The sequence below is a fragment of the Anomaloglossus baeobatrachus genome, chromosome 12 (assembly GCF_048569485.1).
Source record: "Anomaloglossus baeobatrachus isolate aAnoBae1 chromosome 12, aAnoBae1.hap1, whole genome shotgun sequence".
Taxonomy (NCBI): domain Eukaryota; kingdom Metazoa; phylum Chordata; class Amphibia; order Anura; family Aromobatidae; genus Anomaloglossus; species Anomaloglossus baeobatrachus.
This window is the reverse complement of record NC_134364.1, coordinates 98,902,559-98,929,913: the sequence shown is the minus strand read 5'-3', so window position 1 is coordinate 98,929,913 and position 27,355 is coordinate 98,902,559. Positions and strand designations below refer to the sequence as shown.

The 27,355-nt window shown below is 52.9% G+C and overlaps 2 protein-coding genes across 8 annotated transcripts in view; one reads left to right on the top strand and one right to left on the bottom strand.

Annotated features, from left to right (window-relative positions):
- The window catches only part of LOC142258168 (methyltransferase-like protein 25B), a 119,951-nt gene extending 118,729 nt beyond the window's left edge, over positions 1-1,222 (bottom strand). For 4 of the 6 annotated variants that reach the window (XR_012727715.1, XR_012727716.1, XR_012727717.1 and 1 more), the window contains exon 1: positions 926-1,221. Coding sequence is in view for 2 of the 6 variants with exons in the window: in XM_075330661.1 (XP_075186776.1) it covers positions 926-1,086 (161 nt within the window). In the remaining 4 variants the exon portion in view is untranslated. Of the gene's footprint in view, positions 1-925 lie in introns of all 6 variants that reach the window. The other 2 variants (XR_012727718.1, XM_075330662.1) reach the window with 1 other exon arrangement.
- ISG20L2 (interferon stimulated exonuclease gene 20 like 2) lies at positions 912-26,848 on the top strand. 2 transcript variants are annotated; one of them, XM_075330688.1, is made up of 4 exons: positions 912-1,008; positions 1,670-2,421; positions 22,477-22,677; positions 26,644-26,848. In XM_075330688.1, the coding sequence occupies exons 2-4, from the start codon at positions 1,741-1,743 to the stop codon at positions 26,755-26,757; spliced, it is 996 nt and encodes a 331-aa protein (XP_075186803.1). In that variant the 5' UTR covers positions 912-1,008; positions 1,670-1,740; the 3' UTR covers positions 26,758-26,848. The 2 variants fall into 2 exon arrangements, with proteins under 2 accessions (XP_075186803.1, XP_075186804.1); XM_075330689.1 differs by lacking the exon at positions 912-1,008 and adding an exon at positions 1,027-1,123.
- The last annotated feature ends 507 nt before the right edge of the window (positions 26,849-27,355 follow it).

Sequence of the window (27,355 nt, the reverse complement as noted above, 5' to 3'; positions counted from 1 at the left end):
GCCACCTCGGTGCACCTGCGATAGGCTCAGCCGCCACCTCGGTGCACCTGCGATAGGCTCAGCCGCCACCTCGGTGCACCTGCGATAGGCTCAGCCGCCACCTCGGTGCACCTGCGATAGGCTCAGCCGCCACCTCGGTGCACCTGCGATAGGCTCTCAGCCGCCACCTCGGTGCACCTGCGATAGGCTCAGCCGCCACCTCGGTGCACCTGCGATAGGCTCAGCCGCCACCTCGGTGCACCTGCGATAGGCTCAGCCGCCATCTTGGTACACCTGCCATAGGCTGAGCCGCCATCTTGGTACACCTGCCATAGGCTGAGCCGCCATCTTGGTACACCTGCTGAGCAGCCATATTGGTACACTGCAGTTGGCTGAGCCACCACCATGGTTCACTTGAGGTAGGCTGAGACGCCATCTTGGTACACCTGCGATAGACTGAGCAGCCATTTTGGTACACCTGCGATAGACTGAGCAGCCATTTTGGTACACCTGCGATAGACTGAGCAGCCATTTTGGTACACCTGCGATAGACTGAGCAGCCATTTTCACTACATACTGTGGTAAACAAAATGAGGTAGTAAAAAAATAAAGACAAAGCTGCGGTTTTTGTAAGGAAAAAACGGAAGAGTGATAATTTCAGTCACGCAAAAGATTCTATAGAATTAAAACAAACCCCATGATATTGCGTGGTAATGGCGCTTATAAACAAGACACCATGTTGCTTTGATAGTAATTACTGACCCCCAAGATGGAGGAATTTGATAACAATGATTATAATATGGAGGGGGCATATGTGTGATACCACCTCACACTATCTAAGCCAAATAATACACTTTGGTGGGGGGCCATATCGGCTAATATCGGGCAACAGGGCCCCTCCCTGCTCGTCACTATGCAGATGGCGCCTCTCCCTCCCCGCACTTACACTCCTCCATGTGAGGCCGGCTCTCCGTGGGTTAGTGGGACGTGACGTTTACACCCGGAAGGCCTCCACGTCTCGTGTGCCTGGTAAGTCCGGTCCTCCCCTCCCGTACATTGTCTATCCATTACCCGTCTGCGCTCCGCTCCCGGTAACGGCCTGCGCATCCTCGGCCTCTTCCCTCAGCGCGGCCGAACCTCTGAGGTAAAGATTCGGATTCCTGTGCGGGAGAGTTCGCGGTCTCACGTGCGGCCTCCTCGCTGGTGTCGAGCCGGAAGTGACTGTTGTGTGCCGAGTTTCCACCTTTTTTGTATATATTTGTGTCATTCTTGTTATTATTGATCCTTTTGTCAGGTTTTAGGCCCAAATAACCAAGATTTAAAGTGATTTTTTTTACAGGACCTTGTATTATGCTGTGTGGTAATAGAACAATAGCACCGTACTGATTGATGGTGAAATGCGTTAAATAGGATGGATGCACGAAAGTGCTCGCTTTTGTTGCCATAGCAATCAATTGGCCCTCAGTGTATGTACTGATGAGATGTGCGTAGGGTTAATTAAAAAAAATCTTCTTGAACCGCATTAAATGTATAAAAAATGAATATATTTGGGATCGGCGCTCGTTTACGAGGAGAAAATCTGTGAATTATACATATATTAAGAGTCTGTCCTCAGGTCAACGTATAGAACAACAAAGGATTCTTTACAGTACGAGCATTAATGTGTAACCATGTATCTTGTGTGTTGTAGGTGATGTCGCTTTCTCGCCGTCGGATGAAGCAGGGAAAAAACACGTAACATTGTCGGTGAGGGAAGCCATCATGGCTGACACGTTTATCAACATAGATGTGTCCTCCGGGTTGTCGAGGGCGCTTAGCGGATCAATAAATCGAAAGCACAAGCAGTTCTTGAGAAGGCGGAAATATCTGGAGAAACGCGGATTCCTCAAACAAAAACAGCTGCCCAATAAGAAAGCTGGAGAGACGCGAAACGCGTGGGGCCGGAGTCGGCCGAATGGACAGGCGGAGGGTCATGGGCCGGGGAGGCAGCAGGACGGATCATCCCGGACCGTAACAGTGGGCGCCCCGTGCCAACCGGGCACATTAAGCATCGGTATAAACTGCGCCGCTAACCGCCCCTGTCCTCCCACCCCCTCCAAAGACCGCCCTTCCCCTGCTATGGGCGGCGCCAAGGAACCTGCCAAGCCCCTCGTACCGCACCGCAACCTGTTGCTCAGCGAGTATGAAAGCGGCCTCCCCTCCGCCGCGGCGGTGCCACCCAGCCACAAGGTGCTTGCTATTGACTGTGAAATGGTGGGCACCGGGTTTAAGGGTCGCAACAGCGCCCTAGCGCGGTGCAGCATCGTGAATTACCAGGGGGACGTGGTGTACGACAAGTACGTACGGCCCGCCTGTCCCGTCACCGATTTCAGGACCAGGTGGAGCGGCATCCGAAGGGAACATTTATCCAACGCCATCCCCTTCAACGTGGCACAAAAAGAGGTAAGATAGGCTTCATGGGAAGGAAGGATCGGGCATGTTGGAATTCAACATGACCAATCTTTTTGTCTTCGACACTAGAGGGAGCCCACAACATAGCCTTGTTGCTTCCTCACCACTAGATGGCGCCCACAACATAGACCTGTTGCATCCTCACCACTAGATGGCGCCCACAACATAGACTTGTTGCATCCTCGCCGTTAGATGGCGCCCACAACATAGACCTGTTGCATGCTCATCGTTAGAGGGAGCCCACAACATAGACTTGTTGCATCCTCACCACTAGAGGGAGCCCACAACATAGACCTGTTGCATCCTCACCACTAGAGGGAGCCCACAGCATAGACCTGTTGCATCCTCCCCACTAGAGGGAGCCCACAGCATACACCTGTTGCATCCTCCCCACTAGAGGGAGCCCACAACATAGACCTGTTGCATCCTCACCACTAGAGGGCACCCACAAGATAGACCTGTTGCATCCTCACCACTAGAGGGAGCCCACAACATAGACCTGTTGCATCCTCACCACTAGAGGGAGCCCACAACATAGACCTGTTGCATCCTCACCACTAGAGGGAGCCCACAACATAGACCTGTTGCATCCTCACCATTAGAGGGAGCCCACAACATAGACCTATTGCATCCTCACCACTAGAGGGAGCCCACAGCATAGACCTGTTGCATCCTCCCCACTAGAGGGAGCCCACAACATAGACCTGTTGCATCCTCACCACTAGAGGGAGCCCACAAGATAGACCTTTGCATCCTCACCACTAGAGGGAGCCCACAACATAGACCTGTTGCATCCTCACCACTAGAGGGAGCCCACAACATAGACCTGTTGCATCCTCACCATTAGAGGGAGCCCACAACATAGACCTATTGCATCCTCACCACTAGAGGGAGCCCACAACATAGACCTGTTGCATCCTCACCACTAGAGGGAGCCCACAGCATAGACCTGTTGCATCCTCCCCACTAGAGGGAGCCCACAACATAGACCTGTTGCATCCTCACCACTAGAGGGAGCCCATAAGATAGACCTTTGCATCCTCACCACTAGAGGGAGCCCACAACATAGACCTGTTGCATCCTCACCACTAGAGGGAGCCCACAACATAGACCTGTTGCATCCTCACCATTAGAGGGAGCCCACAACATAGACCTATTGCATCCTCACCACTAGAGGGAGCCCACAACATAGACCTGTTGCATCCTCACCACTAGAGGGAGCCCACAACATAGACCTGTTGCATCCTCACCACTAGAGGGAGCCCACAACATAGACCTGTTGCATCCTCACCACTAGAGGGAGCCCACGGCATAGACCTGTTGCATCCTCCCCACTAGAGGGAGCCCACAACATAGACCTGTTGCATCCTCACCACTAGAGGGAGCCCACAACATAGACCTGTTGCATCCTCACCATTAGAGGGAGCCCACAACATAGACCTATTGCATCCTCACCACTAGAGGGAGCCCACAACATAGACCTGTTGCATCCTCACCACTAGAGGGAGCCCACAGCATAGACCTGTTGCATCCTCCCCACTAGAGGGAGCCCACAACATAGACCTGTTGCATCCTCCCCACTAGAGGGAGCCCACGGCATAGACCTGTTGCATCCTCCCCACTAGAGGGAGCCCACAACATAGACCTGTTGCATCCTCACCACTAGAGGGAGCCCACAATTTAAAGGGAACCTGTCACCAGGTTTTCCCCTATAACAGGGGTGGGGAACCTCCGGCCCGCGGGCCGTATGCGGCCCGCGACGACTTTTTCTACGTCCCCCGGGCTGATTCCCGGGGACTGCAGTGCTGGGGCGGCAGCCGCATCCTGGTGGCTGCTGGCCCTTTAAAACCCCACACAGCGCGTTCAATGCTGAACACTGCATTTCCTTTACCTGAAAGACTACGTCCCCACGCTGGCACTGCCTACGTGAGGACGTACTTTGTAGGTGGGGTCGGCGTGAGGGGCGCTAAAATCAAAAGGAGAGGATTGACTGCCAATCATCCCACAGGTCTTACTGTGCCGAGCAGCGCTCTGTGCCCAGCGGTGGTGGCTCCCTGCCCGGCGGCGGATCCCCGTGCCCTGCGGTATTGGCGGCGGCTCCCTGTGCCCGGCGGTATTGGCGGCGGCTCCCTGTGCCCGGCGGTTTGCGGCGGCGGCTCCCTGTGCCCGGCGGTTTGCGGCGGCGGCTCCCTGTGCCCGGCGGTTTGCGGCGGCGGCTCCCTGTGCCCGGCGGCTACCTGTGCCCGGTGGCGGCTACCTGTGCCCGGCGGCTACCTGTGCCCGGCGGTGGCTGCTCCTCTCTGTGCCCGGCGGCTCCCTGTGCCCAGCGGCGAAGGCGGCTGCTCCTCTCTGTACCCGGCGGCGGCTGCTGCTCTCTGTGCCCGGCGGCAGAGCCCTCCGTGCCCGCAGCCACCTCCAGCGCTCAATGATCCCAGCCTCCCCCAGTTCTCTAACTACATCCAAGCTCATCCGGGTCTGCCTGTGCCCCCAGCGCTCTGTACCTCCAGTGTTCTGTGCCCCTCTTTCTCCCCAGTGATCTGTCCCCCCCCCCCCCCACTGTTCTGTGCCTCCCTCCAGTCTCCCCAGCGCTCTGTACCTCCAGTGCTCTGTGCCCCTCTTTCTCCCCAGTGATCTGTGCCCCCCCAATGTTCTGTGCCTCCCCCCCAGTCTCCCCAGTGATCTGTGCCCCCCCAGTCTCCCCAGTGATCTGTGCCCCCCCAGTCTCCCCAGTGATCTGGTCCCCCCCAGTGTTCTGTGCCCCCCCAGTCTCCCCAGTGATCTATGCCCCCTAGTGATCTGTGCCCCCCTGTCTCCCCAGTGATCTGTGCACCCCTAGTCTCCCCAGTGATCTGTGCCCCCCCCAGTCTCCCCAGTGATCTGTGCCCCCCCCCCCAGTCTCCCCAGTGATCTGCTTAAGCAAGAATTGTTGACCTTAGGGAGATCAACATATCCACTGCGGAGACACCATCACGTGTTTCTCAACGCAGTGATTCTAGAGCAAAGCCCCCTGGGAAGTATGCAAATGAGAAAGCCGCGGAGACACCATCACATGTTTCTTCAGCGCTCTATTGGGAGACCCAGACGATTGGGGTATAGCTACTGCCCTCCGGAGGCCACACAAAGCACTACACCAAAAGTGCAAGGCCCCTCCCCCTCTGGCTATACCCCCCCGTGTATCACGGGTTCTCCAGTTTTAGCTTTGTGTGCGAAGGAGGTCAGACATTCCATGCATAGCTCCACAGATTTTAGTCAGCAGTAGCTGCTGACTATTTCGGATGGAAGAAAAGAGGGCACATATAGTGCCCCCAGCATGCTCCCTTCTCACCCCTGGATGGTGTTGTAAGGTTGAGGTACCTATTGCTGGTACAGGGCTGGAGCCTCACATGCTGTTTTCCTTCCACATCCCCTTGTAGGGCTCTGTGGAAGTGGGATCCTGCCGGCCTCTCAGCTCTGACGCCGGGCTCCATCCACAGACCCATTAGAACCTGATGGAGACGGAGCAGGGGTACGATCAGGGACAGGGCCCTGCATCATACAGGTACTCTGTGTCCCCGGCAGGCACAGACACACTCCGGGCTGGCTGGGTGTTGTAGTGCGCCGGGGACCGTAACGTTTGGAGTTAGTGTCCCTACAGTTTACTGGGGGACTTTGTGTTGTGGGAACGCAGCGCCGACCCCCTCTGGACCGGGCGGCGCTGCTGTGACTTGTGGTGCGCCGGGGACACGCCGACCGCGCTTTTACGGCGGTGGCGTTTATAAATTTAGTCCCCGGCTTTTTGGGCCTAGGACGCCGGCAGCTCCGATTCGTTCCCGCCCCCACCCTGTCAATCAGGGTAGGGGAGAGACGCTGTTCGCTAGCAGCGACGAGGGCTGGAGCCTGATTTACATGCTCCAGCCCTCTCACTTGGCACAGAGGGAAGCAGGCTTCCCGCTCTTGGCCAGGAACGCCCAGGGCCCGCCCCCCTTCCTCTCTCGGGACGCCGGCAGCCATTACATGCAGCCTGGCTGGAGGAAGGACGCAAGGCTCTGGGAGACCTGGACTGGGGGGCTATCTTGCGACCTCACACCCGCTTTTTAAGCGGGCGGTAAGCGGTTTTTCTGTGCTGGTCCCTCTAGTGCCTCACTGTGTATCGGTGTACTGTGTACAGATATATAGATATTGTATTTCTTGCACTGTGAGGTCGCTTCTGGCTGCATATCCCAGATCGCTCTGAGGAAGCAGCAACATGTCATCCTCAAAACGCAAGGCTGCCAAGGCTAGGGCTGTGTACACTGCGTGTGCTGCATGTGGGGCTGCTCTACCAGCAGGTTCCAAAGACCCCCATTGTGTGCAATGCTCAGATCCGGTGCTGCTTCGCCAGCCGGAGTCAGGAGAGGTAGTGTCCCAGGCTGAGACGCTTGTAAGTTCTGCCCCGGTGACAGGGACAGACTTTGCAGTTTTTGCGGATAAAATGACAAAAATCCTTGACACCTTGCAATCTATGCATGGGACTCAGTCTTTGGGCACGGCGAGGCCTCTGTCCTCAGGTCCCCCTCACTTGGAATTAATCCAGCCTACAGGGGGGTCCCCGGCTTCACAAGCTGAGGATTATGACTCAGATGATAGCCCCAGCCACCCTAAGCGGGCTCGCTGGGAAAGACCCTCAACGTCATCACACTGCTCAGGGTCTCAGCGCAATCAGTCTCCCTGTGATGTGTCTGAGGAGAGTGATCAGGAATCCACTCCTGGAACCCCTCTCAACCTGGATACCCCTGATGGGGACGCCATGGTAAACGGCCTTATCTCAGCCATCAATAGGCTGTTGGATATTTCTCCCCCAGCCCCTTCAGCAGAAGAGGCGGCTGCGGAGCAGGAAAAGTTTCGTTTCCTCTATCCCAAGCGTAAATTGAGTGCTTTGTTGGATCACTCTGACTTCAGAGAATCAATCCAGAAGCACGACGCTCACCCAGAAAGGCGTTTCTCTAAACGATCTAAAGATACACGTTTCCCTTTCCCCCCGGAGGTGGTCAAGCGCTGGACACAGTGTCCAAAGGTCGACCCCCCGATTTCAAAACTTGCAGCTAGGTCCATAGTTGCAGTGGAGGATGGCGCTTCACTTAAAGATGCCAATGACAGACAGATGGACCTTTGGTTAAAATCTGTCTATGAAGCTATCGGCGCGTCGTTTGCTCCGGCATTCGCAGCCGTATGGGCACTCCAGGCTATTTCAGCTGGCTTAGCAAAAGTGGATGCTATCATACATCCAGCAGTGCCGCAAGTGGCGTCCCTTACCACGCAGATGTCGGCGTTTGCGTCTTACGCTATCAATGCGGTCCTAGAATCTACCAGTCGCACCTCAATGGCGTCCGCCAATTCGGTAGTTTTGCGCAGAGCCTTGTGGTTAAAGGACTGGAAAGCAGATGCTGGTTCCAAAAAATGTTTAACCAGTTTGCCTTTATCTAGAGATAGACTGTTTGGCGAGCCATTGGCTGACATCATTAAGCAGTCCAAGGGTAAAGACTCCTCTTTACCACAGCCCAGAACAAGCAAACCTCAGCAGAAAAAGTGGCAGCAGAGGTTTCCGTCCTTTCGAGGTTCGGGCAAGACACCATTTACCTCGTCCAAAGGGACTCAGAGGACGCAAAGAAACTCAGATTCGTGGCGGGCTCACACACGCCCCAAGAAAGCAAATGGAGGTACCGCTTCCAAAGCGGCTTCCTCATGACTTCCAGCCCCCTCCCTCCGCATCTCCGGTCGGGGGCAGGCTCTCCCGCTTTTACGACATTTGGATGTCACAGGTCAAGGACCGGTGGGTGACAGACATTTTGTCTCGCGGGTACAGAATCGAGTTCAATTCTCGTCCTCCAGCTCGGTTCTTCAGAACCTTCCCACATCCAGACCGAGCAGATGCTCTGCTGCAGGCGGTAGAATCCCTAAGAGCGGAAGGAGTGGTGATCCCAGTCCCTCCTCAGGAACAAGGGCAAGGGTTTTACTCCAATCTCTTTGTGGTTCCAAAAAAGGACGGCTCGTTCCGTCCTGTTCTGGACCTAAAACGGCTCAACAAACATGTGCACGCCAGGAGGTTCCGGATGGAAACCCTGCGTTCTGTCATTGCCTCAATGTCCAGAGGAGACTTCCTTGCCTCAATAGACATCAAAGATGCTTATCTCCACGTGCCAATTGCTACAGAACATCAACGTTTTCTACGTTTTGTGATAGGAGACGACCATTTTCAGTTCGTAGCTCTGCCATTTGGTCTGGCGACAGCCCCACGGGTCTTCACCAAGGTCATGGCGGCGGTGGTAGCAGTTTTGCACTCTCAGGGACACTCGGTGATCCCTTACCTAGACGATTTACTGGTCAAGGCTCCCTCTCAAGAGGCATGTCAGCGCAGCCTGAATGCTACGCTGGAGACGCTACAGTCTTTCGGATGGATCATCAACTTTCCAAAGTCGATCCTATCACCGACTCAATCACTAACGTATCTTGGCATGGAGTTTCATACTCTAGCAGCGATAGTGAAGCTTCCGCTGAACAAGCAGCGGTCACTACAGACAGGGGTGCAATCTCTCCTTCAGGGACAGTTGCATCCCTTGCGGCGCCTCATGCATTTCCTAGGGAAGATGGTGGCAGCCATGGAAGCAGTTCCCTTTGCGCAGTTTCATCTGCGCCCACTTCAATGGGACATTCTCCGCCAATGGGACGGGAAGTCAACGTCCCTGGACAGGAAAGTCTCTCTTTCTCAGACGGCCAAGGACTCTCTACAATGGTGGCTCCTTCCCAACTCATTGTCTCAGGGAAGATCCTTCCTGCCCCCATCCTGGGCAGTAGTCACGACAGATGCGAGTCTGTCAGGGTGGGGAGCAGTGTTTCTCCACCACAGGGCTCAGGGGAAGTGGACTCCGCAGGAGTCCACCCTTCAGATCAATGTTCTGGAAATCAGGGCAGTGTATCTTGCCCTACTAGCCTTCCAACAGTGGCTGGAAGGAAAGCAGATCCGAATCCAATCGGACAACTCCACAGCGGTGGCATACATCAACCACCAAGGAGGGACGCGCAGTCGGCAAGCCTTCCAAGAAGTCCGGCGCATTCTAATGTGGGTGGAGGACACAGCATCCACCATATCCGCGGTTCACATCCCAGGCGTAGAAAACTGGGAAGCAGACTTCCTCAGTCGCCAGGGCATGGACGCAGGGGAATGGTCCCTTCACCCGGACGTGTTTCAGGAAATCTGTCGCCGCTGGGGAGTGCCGGACGTCGACCTCATGGCGTCCCGGCACAACAACAAGGTCCCGGCATTCATGGCGAGGTCGCGCGATCAAAGAGCTCTGGCGGCAGACGCCTTGGTTCAAGATTGGTCGCAGTTCCAGCTCCCATACGTCTTCCCACCTCTGGCACTCTTGCCCAGAGTGCTTCGCAAGATCAGATCCGAGTGCAGCCGCGTCATACTCGTTGCCCCAGACTGGCCGAGGAGGTCGTGGTATCCGGATCTGTGGCATCTCACGGTCGGCCGACCGTGGTCACTGCCAGACCGACCAGACTTACTGTCCCAAGGGCCGTTTTTCCATCAGAATTCTGCGGCCCTGAACCTGACTGTGTGGCCATTGAGTCCTGGATCCTAGCATCCGCAGGATTATCTCAAAGAGTCGTAGCCACAATGAGACAAGCTAGAAAGTCGACTTCTGCTAAGATCTACCACAGAACGTGGAAGATTTTCTTATCCTGGTGCTCTGCTCAGGGAGTGTCTCCCTGGCCATTTGCATTGCCCACGTTTCTTTCCTTCCTGCAATCGGGGTTAGAAAAGGGCTTGTCGCTCAGCTCTCTTAAAGGGCAAGTTTCGGCACTATCCGTGTTTTTTCAGAAGCGTCTAGCACGTCTTTCTAAGGTGCGCACGTTCCTGCAGGGGGTCTGTCATATTGTGCCCCCGTACAAGCGGCCGTTAGATCCATGGGATCTGAACAGGGTACTAGTTACTCTCCAGAAGCCGCCTTTCAAGCCTCTGAAGGAAGTTTCCTTTTCTCGGCTGTCACAGAAAGTGGCGTTTCTTGTTGCGATCACATCGCTTCGGCGAGTGTCTGAGCTGGCAGCTCTGTCATCCAAGGCTCCCTTCCTGGTGTTCCACCAGGACAAGGTAGTGCTGCGCCCCATTCCGGAGTTTCTCCCTAAGGTCGTATCCTCGTTTCATCTTAATCAGGATATATCCTTGCCTTCTTTTTGTCCTCATCCGGTTCACCGGTATGAAAAGGACTTACGTTTGCTAGATCTGGTGAGAGCACTCAGAATCTACATTTCCCGCACGGCGCCCATGCGCCGTTCCGATGCACTTTTTGTCCTTGTCGCTGGTCCGCGCAAGTGGTTGCAGGCTTCTAAAGCCACCCTGGCTCGATGGATCAAAGAACCAATTCTAGAGGCCTACCGTTCTGCGGGGCTTCCGGTTCCTCCAGGGCTAAAAGCCCACTCAACCAGAGCCGTGGGTGCGTCCTGGGCATTACGACACCAGGCTTCGGCTCAACAGGTGTGCCAGGCAGCTACCTGGTCCAGTCTGCACACTTTCACCAAACATTATCAGGTGCATACCTATGCTTCGGCGGATGCCAGCTTAGGTAGAAGAGTCCTGCAAGCGGCAGTGACATCCCCGTAGGGGAGGGCTGTTTTGCAGCTCTAACATGAGGTATTTCTTTACCCACCCAGGGACAGCTTTTGGACGTCCCAATCGTCTGGGTCTCCCAATAGAGCGCTGAAGAAGAAGGGAATTTTGTTACTTACCGTAAATTCCTTTTCTTCTAGCTCTTATTGGGAGACCCAGCACCCGCCCTGTTGTCCTTCGGGATGTTTTTTGTTGTTTGCGGGTACACATGTTGTTCATGTTAAACGGTTTTTCAGTTCTCCGATGTTATTCGGAGTTAATTTGTTTAAACCAGTTATTGGCTTCCTCCTTCTTGCTTTGGCACTAAAACTGGAGAACCCGTGATACACGGGGGGGTATAGCCAGAGGGGGAGGGGCCTTGCACTTTTGGTGTAGTGCTTTGTGTGGCCTCCGGAGGGCAGTAGCTATACCCCAATCGTCTGGGTCTCCCAATAAGAGCTAGAAGAAAAGGAATTTACGGTAAGTAACAAAATTCCCTTCTTCTCAACGCTGGCAGGAAACTAGCCAGGTCTTTCACCGGGAAGGAACAACCACGGGAAGGGCAGTCTCCAGTCAAGGAGACCACCTATACCAAACATGGTATCCATCCACAGACAGCCGTTTCGGGGTATTTGCCCCTCATCAGTGTGGAGTAGGAATCTGGCTAGTGGGGGCAATGCCTAGTAAAAGACTATTTAAGCAAGTCTTAAAGACTACTTAAGCTCTGTGCCCCCCCAATGTTCTGTGCCCCCCCCCAGTCTCCCCAGTGATCTGTGCCCCCCCAGTCTCCCCAGTGATCTGTGCCCCCCCCTAGTCTCCCCAGTGATCTGTGCCCCCCCAGTCTCCCCAGTGATCTTTGCGCCCCCCCCCTAGTCTTCCCAGTGATCTGTGCCCCCCCCCAGTCTCCCCAGTGATCTGTGCCCCCCCCCAGTCTCCCCAGTGATCTGTGCCCCCCCCCCGTCTTCCCAGTGATCTGTGCCCCCCCCAGTCTTCCCAGTGATCTGTGCCCCCCCCCAGTCTTCCCAGTGATCTGTGCCCCCCCCCAGTCTCCCCAGTGATCTGTGCCCCCCCCAGTCTCCCCAGTGATCTGTGCCCCCCCCAGTCTCCCCAGTGATCTGTGCCCCCCCAGTCTCTCCAGTGATCTGTGCCCCCCCAGTCTCTCCAGTGATCTGTGCCCCCCCCAGTCTCCCCAGTGATCTGTGCCCCCCCCAGTCTCCCCAGTGATCTGTGCCCCCCCCAGTCTCCCCAGTGATCTGTGCCCCCCCCCAGTCTCCCCAGTGATCTGTGCCCCCCCCCAGTCTCCCCAGTGATCTGTGCCCCCCCCCCAGTCTCCCCAGTGATCTGTGCCCCCCCAGTCTCCCCAGTGATCTGTGCCCCCCCAGTCTCCCCAGTGATCTCTGTGCCCCGAGCCTCTCCCAGTTCTGTCTGTGCCTTCAGCCTCTCCCATCCTTCTCTGTGCCATCTGTGCCCCCAGCGTCCCCCTGATTTGTCTGTGCCTCCAGCCTCTCCCATCATTCTCTGTGCCCCCAGGGCTGTCTGTGTCCCTCCGGCATCCCCCAGGGCTGTTTGTCCCCGGCTATTTATATAACCCCAGCAATGTTTGTGCCCCCCAGCTATGTCTGTGTAACCCAGTGATGTGTATATACCCCCAGTGAAGTCTGTGCCGCCCAGTGATGTATGTATCCCCAGTGACGTCTATGCCCTGCTGCTTCCCTAGTGATGTATATTCCTCCCAACCCTCCCCAGCAATGTTTATGCCCCCCCCAGCTATGTTTGTGCTCCCCATAAATGATGTATGTACCCCCCAGTGATGTCTATGCCCCCAGCCTCCCCAGTGATCTATATTCCTCCCAACCCTCCCCTGTGATGTATATACAGCAGTCCCAGCCAACTCAAACCTGGAAAAGCAGTTGTGAAAAGCAAAAAGATCAACATCGCCTAATATTACAGCTGCACCAAAGAGTACAAGCTCCACCTGCCACAGTGAGTTAATTGTTTGACCAAATATATTAGGGTAATTTTCAAGTTGATAATTTTGTGCGGCCCCCGAAGGTTGGTAGAAATTTCCAAATGGCCCCCAGCAGATAAAAGGTTCCCCACCCCTGCCCTATAAGCTTGAAATAGAAAAAGAAGGAATGTGCACCGCACTGCTTACCTATTGGAGGTAGTGTAGTAGTCCCGTTCCAAACACTATTCAGTGTGGCTCTTGCCTGATAATATTCTTGGCTTGCCGGGTATACCATGGGACTTTTTTCTGATCCTGATGGATAAATGAGTCACCTACCGAGGTGCTATTGCCCAGCTAAAGCCAGTAAATCCATAGAATAAAGGAAGACGGGCAGCACTCTCCGGTATTCTGGGGCTATTTTATTTTTCAATGCTGACAGGTGATACAGACATGTATATAAGATCCCAGGCTGGTCTGTTGTTCAGAAAAAACACCTTTATTATACTCCCCAAGAGGCAGTCGGGTCCGATGTGTGTTGCTGCTGCTCTGGGGTCCAGCGTCTCCTTTCTTCCATCCATTGCCGTCCTCCTTCCCAGCCTTGTGTGAAGACGTGTCCTATGTCATCCACACAGAGGCCTCAATGGCGCTCCTGCGCACCCGCACATTGGTCTGCCTGCTGAGGGCAGGCTGAGAAGGCGCTGACCTCAAGAGCAGCAACGACTATGGGCTCCGACCCCTTCCTAGGTAAGTATAATAAAGGTCTGCACTTATATACTGTATATAAGGGCTTACTGGTGGCTGCACCCTGTAAGGCTACTTTCACACATCCGGTTTGAGCACTGCGGCTCAATCCGGCTGTGAAACCTATGCAACGGATGGGGCGAAAACACCGCATCCTTTGCATAAGTTTTTACATGCGGCCGGTCCGTTTTTTTCCGGTTGCGGCACGCTACTGAGCATGCGCAGTGGAAAAAACCGCATGCGGCGGCCGGATGCGTTTTTTTCCGCATCGCGCCGCATCCGGCATCCATAGACATGCATTGAAAATGCGCCGCAGCGGCCGGATGCGGTTTTTTTTTGCCGGAGCAAAAAACGTTGCAGGGAACGTTCTATCCGGCCGCTGCATCGGCTAAATCTGCCGCATGCGGCAAAAACCGGACCGAACGCAAGCCCCTGCGGCACAATACGGCACTAATGTAAGTCTATTCAAAAAAACCCGCAACCGGCGTTACAAAAGCCGGTTGCGGTTTTTCTGCAGAACGCCGTATTGTGCCGCAGAGCAAAATCCGGATGTGTGAAAGTAGCCTAAGGCTCTGTGCGCACTGGGAAATGGAATTTTCTTGAGAAAATTCTGCATGCTCTCAAAGATTACCGCACCCGCGGTAAAAAAACGCGGGAAACCGCACCCGAAAACCGCATGCAGTTTGCTGCGGTTTTACCGCGGTATTATTCGCGGTATTGCCGCGGTTTTGCCGCGTGCGGGTTGGGATGTGCTTTTTCTTTATCGTTCCTATGGGAGACCCAGACTATGGGTGTATAGCTACTGCCCCCGGAGGACACACAAAGTTACTACACTCAAAACGTGTAGCTCCTCCCTCCCAGTATATACACCCACTGCTAGCCAGTCCTAGCCAGTTTCATGCTTTGTGTCTGGAGGAATCACACACACACATGCATCCTTTTTTGATTTTCATTTTTTCTACAGATTTGGAAGAAAAGCGGGTCCACTGGACCCCCGGCATGTCCCTTCACACCCCCCTGGCGGCGGTGCTGTTAAGGTTGATTCAGGGCAAGAGCCCTTCATGCCGCGCTCCTTCACCATCCCATGCTGGGGCTCTGGCTTGAAGTGGGAGCCAACACGGTTCTCACTGCTTTGCAGGAGACCGGCCTCCATCCGCAGCCCTTTGACAGGACCCTGCTGGACGGAGCACTGGACCCCCACCCCACCCAGGGACTGGACCCTGCGTCTCAAAGCTAAGTATAGAGACGTTATTCAGAGGGTCCTTCTGCAATGTGGGGCACTTTATTAGGGGGACAGTGTTTGACTTTGATAATGCTGCTTGTACTGTGTTTCCGGCCGGTTCCACTGTTTTTTTCTGTGTACCGCGCCGATGATGCCTGATTTTCGGCCGCATGTTTAACTCTAGGCCCCGGCTTCAGCCGCGGCCTAGTTTCGTCTCGTTCCCCTGCATGTCAGTCATGCAGGGGGACGCTGCGGCGCAGCCCGCCGGCCGCTCTGCACAGGGGAGGACACTCCTTGTTGAGGAGATGATTCCCTCCCCTGTACATTTCTTAGCCCTCCGATTCCCGCTCCTGGGTTAACCCCCGCCCTCCCCCCTCACTCTAGCGCCATTTTCTCAGCGTTCTTAGTACGCTGATCGGCGCTGGCTGCTCTGCAGGAGGGAGTGAATATCTGGCTGGGGGTCCAGGCTTGGAACCTGGGGGGGCACTCACAATAGCGGCCTGACAAGTCACAGCCTCTGGTTGTGCACTTTTATATACTATCAGGGCATCGTGAAGGAGTTAATTCTTTATTATAGAACCGCCTCCTCAGCAGCATGTCTCACTAGGAGCAAAGCTCCAAGGCTCCCATACTGTCATGGTTCTTAGGTGGTGGTGCCTCAGCCTGGAGTCTCCCCAGGCTGAACCCTTGTCTTGTGTTTTCTAGACATTCTAGACAGAGCCCCCCACCTCTGCAGCAGGTCTCACAGAGCGAGGCTGCAGGCTGTTTTTTATTATCCACTGCTGGTACTCTCGTACGGCTGGACCGAGCTCATATCCGCTGTGGCCCCTCAGCTTGGAGGCTCATGCAGGTCCCTCCAGCTGCTCCGGGTTCGGTGGCTGACCCCTGGGGGAATCTCTTTTTCCAGGGGTCGGCTGTCCCGGCATCCGCTGAGCATGCAACCCCCTTCTCAGGGCGTTTTCTGCTTGCTCAGCAAAGCTCACAGACCCCGTCCTCCTGACAGGGAGACGCAGGGTCCCCTGTCCTCCCCGTCCCGCAGCTCCGATACGAGCTGACTCACTGGACGAGGAGGATGTCTCTATCATACTTTGATCCGTCCGTAGATGACGGGGATGCGAATGATTAGATTGCGTCCATTTTATTGGACCTCCATCCGCCTGTATCAGGGGAGTATTCCCCGCTGGCAAAAAGGCATCAGTATACCTTTAACAAGACGAGGAGTGTGTTCCTTAACCACTCCAGTTTTCAACCCGCTGCGTCCAAGCCCGCAGCCTGTCCTGCAGATCCCACAGCGGGGTTCTGCTGCCTGTCTCCCCCTCCCATCAGAGGTGGTCAAGGAGTGTACTCATTCGCCAAGCGTGGCCACTCCGGTGTCCAGACTTTCAGCCCGGATAGTTGTATCAGTGGCTGACGGCACCTCTATAAGGATCCCACGGTACATTAACTTTGTACTGGACCTCAATCTGCCGGAGTTACCTTATCTAGGTGAACACAACGTGTGTTCCTTAACCACGCCAGTTTTCAGGCCCCTGTAACCAGCCCAGGGTCCGCTCTGACAGTCGCTTCCCATGAAGCGTGATTCTGAGGACTGGGTTTCCCCCGTCCACCAATGATGGTCAAGAGGTGGGCTCATTCACCTCAGGTGGCTCAGCCCGGACCGTTATGTCAGTGGCTGATGGCTCCTCAGAGGAGATGCATTCCCTCTCAGGGACTCTATGCCCAAGACGGTTGCCTGAGCTTCCAGACTTCAGTCTTTCCATCCTCTGCCAAGTCTGCCATGCTGGACACCGCACAGCGGTGGTTTTGGCTACTTTCCTCGCTATCCGCAGGTGTGGCTTCGGCAATGGAAGGCAGATGCCTCTATAGAGGTTCCTTGCTGGGCTCCCCTTTGGTGGGACCAGTCTCTTCGGAACCAACTAGATGAAATTTAGGAAGCTCTCGGCGACGAGAGTTCTTCCTTGCCACAAACCTAAACCAGGGCAGGAATCAGTTGAGGTTTCGGTGGTTTCCGTTCCTCCTTCTGATCGTCCTCTAGCTCGGCCTTAGTTCATAGAACCAAATGGCTTGAAACTGCGTCTTCAGAAGACCGCAGGAGATGCTACCTCGGAGTCAGCTTCCTCCGAGCTATCTGGCCACGCCAACCACCTCCCTGGTCGGTGGCAGGCTCTCTCCACTTGGCGACGTATGGTTCTACCACGTCTCCGTTCAGTGGGGGCGGGATTATATCTCCCATGGCTACAGGATGGAATTCTGTCCACCCGCCAAACAGATTTTTTCTGTCAACTCCTCCCGGCTCCAAGGCCGCCGCCTTCTCACAGGCCGTGGCATTTCTTGCAGGCCAACGGAGTAATTGTTCCGGTTCCCGACTGGGAACGGTTCTGAGATTTTTGCTTCAATCTATTTCTAGTCCCCGAAGAGGGCGGTGCCTTCCGACCTGGATCTTTAGCTTTTCAAGCATGGTCAGGTGTGGCGTTTTCATGGAGTCTCGGTCTTGTTCCGTGTGTTTTTCACCGGACCAATCAAGAACCCAAGGAGATTCCCTAGCAGCCATCGGCATCAGGGATGCCTTTCGGCAAGGATCAATCGCAGTTTCACACCAGCGTTGACTACGTTTTGCCATCGGAGTGGTCCAATTCGTGGCTCTTCCCTTGGGGTTAGCCACGGCCCCTCGAGTATTCTCCTTGGGGCTGCTGTGATTAGGGTCCTGCACCCCTAGGGATTGGCAGTGATCGTTGCCCTGGACGGTTTTCTTCTCGGGGTTTCATCCAGCGCAGACTCTGGTAGAGTACTTCGCTTACTCTCGCCACTCTAATCTATTCGGGTGGCTTGTCATTCTGTCCAGGTCCACTCTGACTTCGCACCAGAGGTTTTCAGGGACGCAATTCGAGACTCTGTCGGCACTTGTGAAGCTGCTCTTAGTCGATCAGTAGTCCCTCCGGGTCGACGTCGTTCTATCAGACACCAAATAGGGTGCTGGTCAGACGGTGGCGTCAATGGAAGCGATTCCTTGCCCAGTTTCTCCTGCGTCTTCTGAGACTGGAGGGTTTCCGCTGTACACGCGACCTCCCTCCTTCTCGGAGTGGTGGCTTCGCCACTGACCAGGGGCTCGTTGCAGTGGTGGTTTCGGCTACTCTGTCTCAGGGATGCTCCTTCCTAGCCCCGTCCCGGGTGATCCTCACCAGGGTGCTGGTTTTTCCGCCTTGGGAGTATATCTCCACCGTGGAGCGCAGGGCGCTTGGACTCTGTCCGATTCAGCCCTGTGGTTCAATGTGCTGGAAATCAGAGCTGTATTTCTAGCTCTCTAAGCCTTCACCATCTGTTGGCGGCTAGGCACATTCGAGTCCAGTCGGACAACGTGACAGCGTTTTCCTCCATCAACTTCCAGGGCGGGACATTCAGCCGTCTGGCAATCTTGGCGGCTCATCATTCTTCAGTGGACAAGGGACTCCTAGTCCACCATATCCGCAGCCCACATCCTAGATGTGAAAACTGCGAGGCAGACTTTTTCAGCTGTCCAACCGTGGTCCACAATCCTCAGGTTTTGCGGTAGGCACACTGGTTCATGTTTGATCCCAGCTTCGTCTCTACCTCTTGCCCAGAGTCCTGCGCAAGATCAGTTAAGGGGGCCGTCGGGTCATTCTCATTCTCCAGACTGACCCAGGCAGGCTTGGTACCCTGACCTGTTCCTTCTGTCCGTTGGGTTGCCATGGCATCTTCCGGACCGTTCAGACCTTTTCTCAAAAGGGTCCGTTTTTTCCGTCAGAATTCTGGATTCTCAAATTGACGGCGTAGATCTTGAGTCCTGGATCTTGGCGACTTCTGGTATCCTTCCTGAAGTCATCTCCGCTATGACTCGAGCTTCAAAGTGTCCTTTGACCTTTTTAGCCTTGCCGACCCTCCTTTCTCTTTCACAGTCTGGTTTACAGCTAGGACTATCCCTCATTAAGGGACAGGTCTCGGCTCTGTCAGTATGTGCCAGCAGCGTATCGTCCGGCTAGCTCCGGTGCGCTCCTTTCAGGGCGCATCTCACATTATTCCGCCTTTCCTGCGGCCTATGGAGCCCTGGGACCTTAATCCGGTCCTCCCGGAAACCCCCCTTTGCGCCTCTTAGGGAGGTTTCTTTGTTTCATCTTTCACAGGAAGTAGTCTTCTAGTGGCTATAATTTCCCGCCAGAGAGTTCTGGCTGTACTCTCTCGGAGTCACCCCCTTCTTGGCCTTTTGGATCAAGACAAGGTGGTCTCCGTCCGACTCCGGACTTTTTTCCCTGAGGTGGTTACTGCTTCCACCTTATCCGGGGCATTTTCCTGCCTTCCTTTTGTCCGGCTCCTGTTCATCGTTTGAGAAAGCGTTGCATATCCTGGATCTGGTGCGGGCGCTCCGGATCTATGTGTCTTGCACCGCCGTTATTAGGCAGTGCACCTCTCTCTGGTGCTGACCGCTAGTCAGCGTAGCGGTCTCTCGGCATCTAAGCCGACCCTGGGTCGTTGGCTTAGGTCGGCCATTTCCGAGGCCCAACAAGTGTACTCAAGTGCCTTCCCCGCCGGGGATCAGAGCACATTTGATCAGACCTGTCGGTGCCTTTTGGGCTTTCAGGCTCCAGGCTACGGCTCAGTAGGTCTGTCAGACTGCAGCTCGAATTAGTCTGCATACTTTTTTCGAAGCTCTATCCAAGGCATGCTTATGCTTTGGCAGACGCGGGCTTAGGCAGACGCATCTTTCAGGCGTCTGTCGCCCATTTGTGAAGTTAGGTTTTGCCTGCTTCTCAGTTGTCTGTTTATTCCCACCCATGGACTGCTTTGGAACGTCCCATGGTCTGGGTCTCCCATAGGAACGATAAAGAAAAAGAGAATTTTGTTTACTTACCGTAAATTCTTTTTCTTATAGTTCCGTCATGGGAGACCCAGCACCCTCCCTATTGCCTGTTGGCAGGTTTCTTGTTCCGGTGTCTTCACCGGCTGTTATTGTTGTAGACAGAGGTTCCGGTTCTTCCGGTTTTTACTCTGTCTCTTCTTGTGGGTGGATGTCCTCCTTCAGCTTTTGCACTAAACTGGCTAGGACTGGCTAGCAGGGGGTGTATATACTGGGAGGGAGGAGCTACACGTTTTGAGTGTAGTAACTTTGTGTGTCCTCCGGGGGCAGTAGCTATACACCCATGGTCTGGGTCTCCCATGACGGAACTATAAGAAAAAGAATTTACGGTAAGTAAACAAAATTCTCTTTATTGCATTCAATGCAATAAAGCACATTGAAAAAAAAAAAAAAGTCATTTAATTCTGAGATAGTAGATAGACAGAAGAATAGATAGAGGGATAGATAGATAGAGGGATAGATAGATAGAGGACAGATCGCTGCATTTCCCACGGTCGGCAGTGAGTTCACATTACCGGCCGTGGGAAATGACCGGTAATTACCTCTGCTGTCTGCTGCTTTCATTCAGCGCTGTGTCTGTGTCAGTCGCGGCTGGATGTAAGCAGCGCAGGACCTGTGGATTACGCCAGAGCGGTGGATTACGCCGGAGCTTTGGTGCGGGAGGGGTTAATAAAAGGGTGAACGAGGCTTGTTGGTTTTATTTAAAATAAAGGATTTTTCGGTGTCTGTGTTTTTTCACTTTACTTACGGGTTGATCATGTCAGCAGGCTCATAGACGCTGCCATGATCAAGCCTGGAGTTAATGGCGGTGGTCCCCCACCACCATTAACCCCTTGTATTACCTTGCTGCCACTGCTACACGGTGGCAAGAAGAGCCGAGGACACGCCGGTGCTGCCGCATAATGAATGTGACAGTGCCGGGGCAGCTGCGGCTGATATTCTCGGCTGCGGGAGGGGGAGTGAGGCGGGGGACATTAACCCTTCCCCTCTCCCTCCCCAGCCTGAGAATACCGGGCCGCCGCTGTGTGCTTACCTCGGCTGGACGGTGAATATGCAGCGAAGCACACGTGTGTTTTTTTTCTATATTTCTGTTTTCTTTCTATGTGTGTTCTATGTGTCTGTGTCTATGTGTTCTGTGTCTGTGATATGTGTATGTCTGTGATCTGTATTTGTTTACTCTCTGCACGGCTTCCTCTTCATGTAATGACATCACTTCCCTGCAAAACCGCAGACAAGCGATGCACATTACCGGAGGTAAACCGCGAAATACCGCAGGGAATAACGCAGGAAAACGCAGTGAACTGCACAGAATTTGCTGCCTGCGTTATTCCCTGCGGGATTTCATGATTAACATTGGAGTCAATGGAGTGAAATCCCGCAGCGATGTGCGGAAAAGAAGTGACATGCACTTGTTTTTGCTGTGGGATTCCCGCAGCAAAACATGCAGCTGTCAAATTCCGCCCAGTGCGCACAGGATTTTTTTTCTCCATAGGATTTGCTGGTGATTCACTGCAGAGATGTTATGAACATTTTCTGCAGCGAAACATGCAGCAAATCCGCGGCAAAATTTGGTAAGTGCGCACATAGCCTAAGGGTACCTTCACACTTAGCGATGCAGCAGCGATCCGACCAGCGATCTGACCTGGTCAGGATCGCTGCTGCATCGCTGCATGGTCGCTGGTGAGCTGTCAAACAGGCAGATCTCACCAGCGACCAGTGAACAGCCCCCAGCCAGCAGCGACGTGCAAGCGACGCTGCGCTTGCACGGAGCCGCCGTCTGGAAGCTGCGGAGACTGGTAACTAAGGTAAACATCGGGTATGGTTACCCGATGTTTACATTAGTTACCAGTGTGAGCAGGGAGCAGGGAGCCGCGCACACTGAGCGCTGGCTCCTTGCTCTCCTAGCTACAGTACACATCGGGTTAATTAACCCGATGTGTAATGCAGCTACATGTGCAGAGAGCAGGGAGCCGCGCACACTGCTTAGCGCTGGCTCCTTGCTCTCCTAGCTGCTGTACACATCGGGTTAATTAATCCGATGTGTACAGCAGCTACATGTGCAGAGAGCCGGAGCCGGCAGCACAGGCAGCGTGAGAGCTGCAGAGGCTGGTAACTAAGGTAAATATCGGGTAACCACCTTGGTTACCCGATGTTTATCTTGGATACAGCTTACCTCAGCTGTCAGACGCCGGCTCCTGCTCCCTGCTCGCTTCATTTGTCGCTCTCTTGCTGTCACACACAGCGATCTGTGTGTCACAGCAGGAGAGCGGCTTTGAAGAAAACGAACCAGGGCTGTGTGTAACGAGCAGCGATCTCGCAGCAGGGGCCAGATCGCTGCTCAGTGTCACACACAGCGAGATCGCTAATGAGGTCACTGCTGCGTCACAAAAAGCGTGACTCAGCAGCGATCTCGGCAGTGAGCTCGCTATGTGTGAAGCACCCCTAAGGGAAAAACCTGGAGACAGGCTCTCTTTACATACAAATGTAGTAACCTTCAGTCACCAATAGAGGGAGCCAACAATATGAAGACGTAGTGACTTGCAGCCACCACTAGATGGGGCTCAGCACATAAGGATTTATATATGGCCTATTAAACCCCATAATGAAAGTATATATTGGCAATGTTACTTATTTACAACCCCTTTTTCTAAACCCCACAGGTCCTGAAATTGCTCCACGGTAAAATCGTCATTGGCCACGCCATACAAAACGACTACAAGGCCCTGGGCTACTTCCACCCTAAGGAGATGACGCGAGACACGTCGAAGATCCCCCTGCTGAACCGTAAGGCTGGCTTCCCGGAAAAGGAACCGGCGTCCCTGAAGCGTCTCGCCAAACAGGTTCTTCATAAAGACATCCAGGTACGGTACACACACACACACACACACACACACACACCTCTCTCTCCGAGTCTCTTTTTTTTCCAGATGTTAGGCTATATGCACACGCTGCTGTTTTTTCTGCACACAAACTGCAACCAATACTGCACCATGTCCCAGAGAGCCTGGAAATGTAAAAAAAACCGCTTGTAATGTAGGTGCGGGTTTTTTTATGCGTTTTTTTTAAAGGAGAAACATGATAGGATAATTGATAGCTAAAATAGATGGATAGAAAGAACAGTTATTTCTTTCTATTTATTCTAACATAATAGCTCAATAGAGGGATAGGAAGCTTGGACAGCTGTTTTTTATTTTTTTTTTTAATGGTAAAAAAAAATTGACGTGGGACCCCTCCATTTTTTATATCCAGCACAGAAACAGCAGCAGCTGTAGGCTGCAACCCTCAGCTATTTGCTGTACCTTAGCTGGTTATGAAAAATCGAGGGGATACAACGCTTTTCTTTAAATATTTGATTTATTTTAAAAATAAAAAAATGACATGGGGTCCCCACATTTTTCTACAACCAGCCAAGATACAGCAGACAACTGGGGGGTGATATTAATAGGGTGGGAAGGCCCATCGTTATTTGGCCCTTTCCGGTCTAACAATAGCAGTCCACAGCCGCCCTCGAAGTGGCACATCCATAAGCCAATTCTGGCGGTCGACTCAGCTTTTCCTGATTGCCCTGATGCGGTGGTAGTAAATAGCAACCGGGGCAAAAAGCCGGAGAGAAAAACTCCTAAAACATAGCTTTTATTAGATATTCATTAAAAAGTGGACTACCACTATAAAACAAATAAAAGATGTGCATTTGGGCCATAAAGAATACAGCCTCAAACCGAACACCAGGCACAAAATGCAGTACGTGTGAAAGCAAGTCACACAAAAAGTCTGCATTCAACAAAACACAGCATGCGGCACACACAGCTTGGCGTTCATCCATGCTGGATTAATTTGTCCGTCCTTGGGGCATTTTTTGACTATCAGTCCTGATGTGATTACTGATGTGATATTGATCATCTTATGAAGACTCCCCTGAAGATTAATGTATGAAACGCGTTGGGAGGTTATACACTGCGGTTTTCTTGTTTGAGCCAACGAATGGTATTTATGCAGGCCTTGTGATGGGTCACCTATGATTGAGCTCTTTTTTGTCTCTCTATTGACATGCCTCTGGAAGCATGGTAAGACTGTTTCCCTATTTTGATTCACTGTTTCAGCAAGTCTGAGGTAGCAATAGTGCATGCTGTGTTTTGTTGAATGCAGATTTTTTGTGTGACTTGCTTTCACACGTACTGCATTTTGTGCCTGGTGTTTGGTTTGAGGCTGTATTCTTTATGGCCCAAATGCACATCTTTTATTTGTTTTATAGTGGTAGTCCACTTTTTAATGAATATCTAATAGAAGCTATGTTTTAGGAGTTTTTTTTGCTCTCCGGCTTTTTGCCCCCCGTTGCTATTTACTGCTCTCCAATAAGGGGGTTTCTGAAGGTAATTGCTATTTCCCTGATGCGGTGGCAATTGAGGTAATAAAGAGTTAGTGACAGCTATGGGCTGATATTAAGTCCTAGATTAGTGATGGCAGTCGTCCCATCACTAATCTGTAAGTGAAAATAAATAAACACAGACACCCTAAAAATCCTTTATTTGAAATAAAATGCAAAAAGCCCCCTCTTTCACCACTTTATTAACCCCCAAACACCCCTGCAGGTCTAACGTAATCCATGGGAGGTCCCACTTCAATTCAGCTCTGCTACATCCCTGTCCTGTTACAGCGAGCGTCATAGAACATAACTACCAGCTGTGAGTGCAGACAGAGCCGCGCTATCAGAATGAACTCGGGTGAACTGACATCCTGCTACGGGCCCTGCAGTATGGAGTGTGTTGCGGCAGTGACGTCATGGGTTCACCGCTGTGAAGTTGAGGCCATGACTGAAGTGAGCCACGAAATTAGTGGTGATGTCACTCAGGTGAGTCGTCCACCTGCGGCTCACTTTTTAGTCGCGGCCTGATTTGCGGAAATCACCTGATTGATAGCACCGCTGATCGCATGGCTAACTTTAGTCACTTGGGTGATTTGCTGTCACAGGTGAAGGACTCCAGCTGTGGCTCTGGGTAACCTGAGTGACGTCACTGCTGATTGCGCAACTCACTTCAGTTGCTGCGTGGAGTTCGCAACAGGCGGTCTTGTTCTATGGCGCTCGCTGTGATCTTCAGATGTAGCAGTGCTGGAAGCATCGTGGGACCTCTTGTGGATTACGCCGAACCTGGAGGGGTGTTTAGGGGGGTTAATAAAGTGGTGAAAGAAGGGGCTTTTTTGTCTTTTATGTCAAATAAAGGATTTTTTGGGTGTTTGTTTATTTACTTTCACTTAAAGGTTAGTAATGGTGGGGTATCTCATAGACACCTGCCATCACTAATCTAGGAATTAGTGGCAGCTATGGGCTCCCCAATTGCTACTGCACCAGGGTAATTGGGAAGAGCCGGGTAATGTCCCGGGACTGTCGCATCTAATGGATGCGGCAGTTCTGGGCAGCTGCTGGCTGATATTTTTAGGCTGGGGGCTCCTAACGACGTTGGTCTCCTTAGACTGAGAATACCAGCCCTCCAGGTATCAAATCTGGGGGGGACTGCACACCATTTTTTTTTATAATTGTTTATTTATTGTACTGTATGATATAGACCCGCCCACCGGTGGCTACGATTGGTTGCAGTCAGACAGATGTCACTCACCATGGAGGCGCGTCTCACTGCAACCAATCACAGACGGGGGGGAGAGTGAATATGTATGAGTGGGTGCATTGAATATGTAATGAGGCTAATGAGCGGTAGGGAAAAAGAATGAGCGGTTGCAGGAGCAGTGTGACAGCCACGCCGGTGATCGGTGAGTAAGAAGCGCTTTCTGGATCTATGTTGGTGAGCTGCATTTTTGGTGACAAAACCGCAGATAAAACGAATGCAAAACGCAAACAATTAGTAACCATGTGTTTTGTCATGCGTTCATTAACCCCTCATTGATTTCAATGGGTGACAAAAGTTGATAAAACACATGATAGAATGAACATGCTGCTTCTTTTTGTCACAAAATTTTGTCAAAAAAAACTACTGACAAACAAACTGCAAGTCGCGCACAGCAAATCTGACTTCTCATAGACTTTGCTGGGAAGCCAAATGTCAGAACTTGCCTATAGGGTGCTTTACGCGGCAACATCGCTAACGATATATCGTCGGGGTCACGGTGTTTGTGACGCACATCCGGCGTCGTTAGCGACATCGCAGCGTGTGACACCAAGGAGCGACGATCAATGATCGCAAAAACATCAACAATCGTTGATTGTTGACACGTCGCTCCTTTTCATAATATCGTTGGTGGAGCATGCCGCTGGTTGTTTGTCGTTTTTGCGGCAGCACACATCGTTATGTGTGACACCGCAGGAGCGAGGAACATCTCCTTACCTGCGTCCACCAACAATGAGGAAGGAAGGAGGTGGGCGGGATATTCTGTCCGCTCATCTCCGCCCCTCCGCTTCTATTGGACGGCTGCCATGTGATGCCGCTGTGAAGCCGCACGAACCACCCCCTTAGATAGGAAGCGGATCGCCGGCCAGAGCGACGTCGCAAGGCAGGTAAGTATGTGTGACGGGTGTAAGCAATGTTGTGCGCCACAGGTAGCCCGTGACGCACAAACGACGGGGGCGGGTACGCTCGCTAGCGATATCGATACCGATATCGCAGAGTGTAAAGTGCCCTTTACAGTTTTGTGAAAATGCAATGGTCTCCATTTAACTCGGCAATTATGTTATTCCCGCATGCTTAGCAGACGCAGGTTACCTCTGTAAGTGACCCCCACAGGGTTGGGGATTTTTTTTAGACTTTTTTTTTTTTTTTTTTAAAAGAGCTGCATGTATTCAGAATAAATAATTCACCCTGTATTTTGTTGTCTTGTAGGTGGGAAAAAGCGGCCATTCCTCTGTAGAAGATGCCAAGACGACGATGGAGCTGTACAGGGTGGTGGAGGCGGAGTACGAGCGGGAGCTGGCGGCAGGCACAGCGCAACTATGACCCGACCTCTCCCCTCCCCAAGTTTTATCATAGATTAAGTGTTTTATATGACGTCAAGGGAATAAATAGGGAGTGCCGCCTGTCCACTCCACCGTGTGTTGTCTGATGTGTTTGTGGGGGGGGACACCAAATAGTCGCAGACCCCCGGCGTTCACAGACCGCATTTATTCTTGAGTAACTACGGGACCAAATATCTAGCAGTCATGTAATCCCAGCTCTGTCCACTAGGTGGCGGTGCTGCGCTTGTGCTGTTGTCCTCAGCTCTACACACTAGATTGATTGGAGTATTTGTGGCTACGGTCAGCGAGCTCTGCCGCACAACGATGGTGGGAGCATAAAGCTATACATGCAATAGCACAGCAGCTGCTGTCACACTTAAAGGGGTGCATTATGATGAGCTATTGTTCTGCGAAGACCCCTCCTCGCCTGTCTGCTCCTGGGGGATTGAGCAGAAATTACAGCCGCTCACTATAGGTTGTTTCATCCGCCGCTCGAGGAATAGACGTCTGCATCCAACAGCCATATATGCAGCCAATCCCCATCCTGCTGGAGTGAGGGCCAGGACAAAGAAGGCCGCTCTCCTGTGAGCATGGATTAG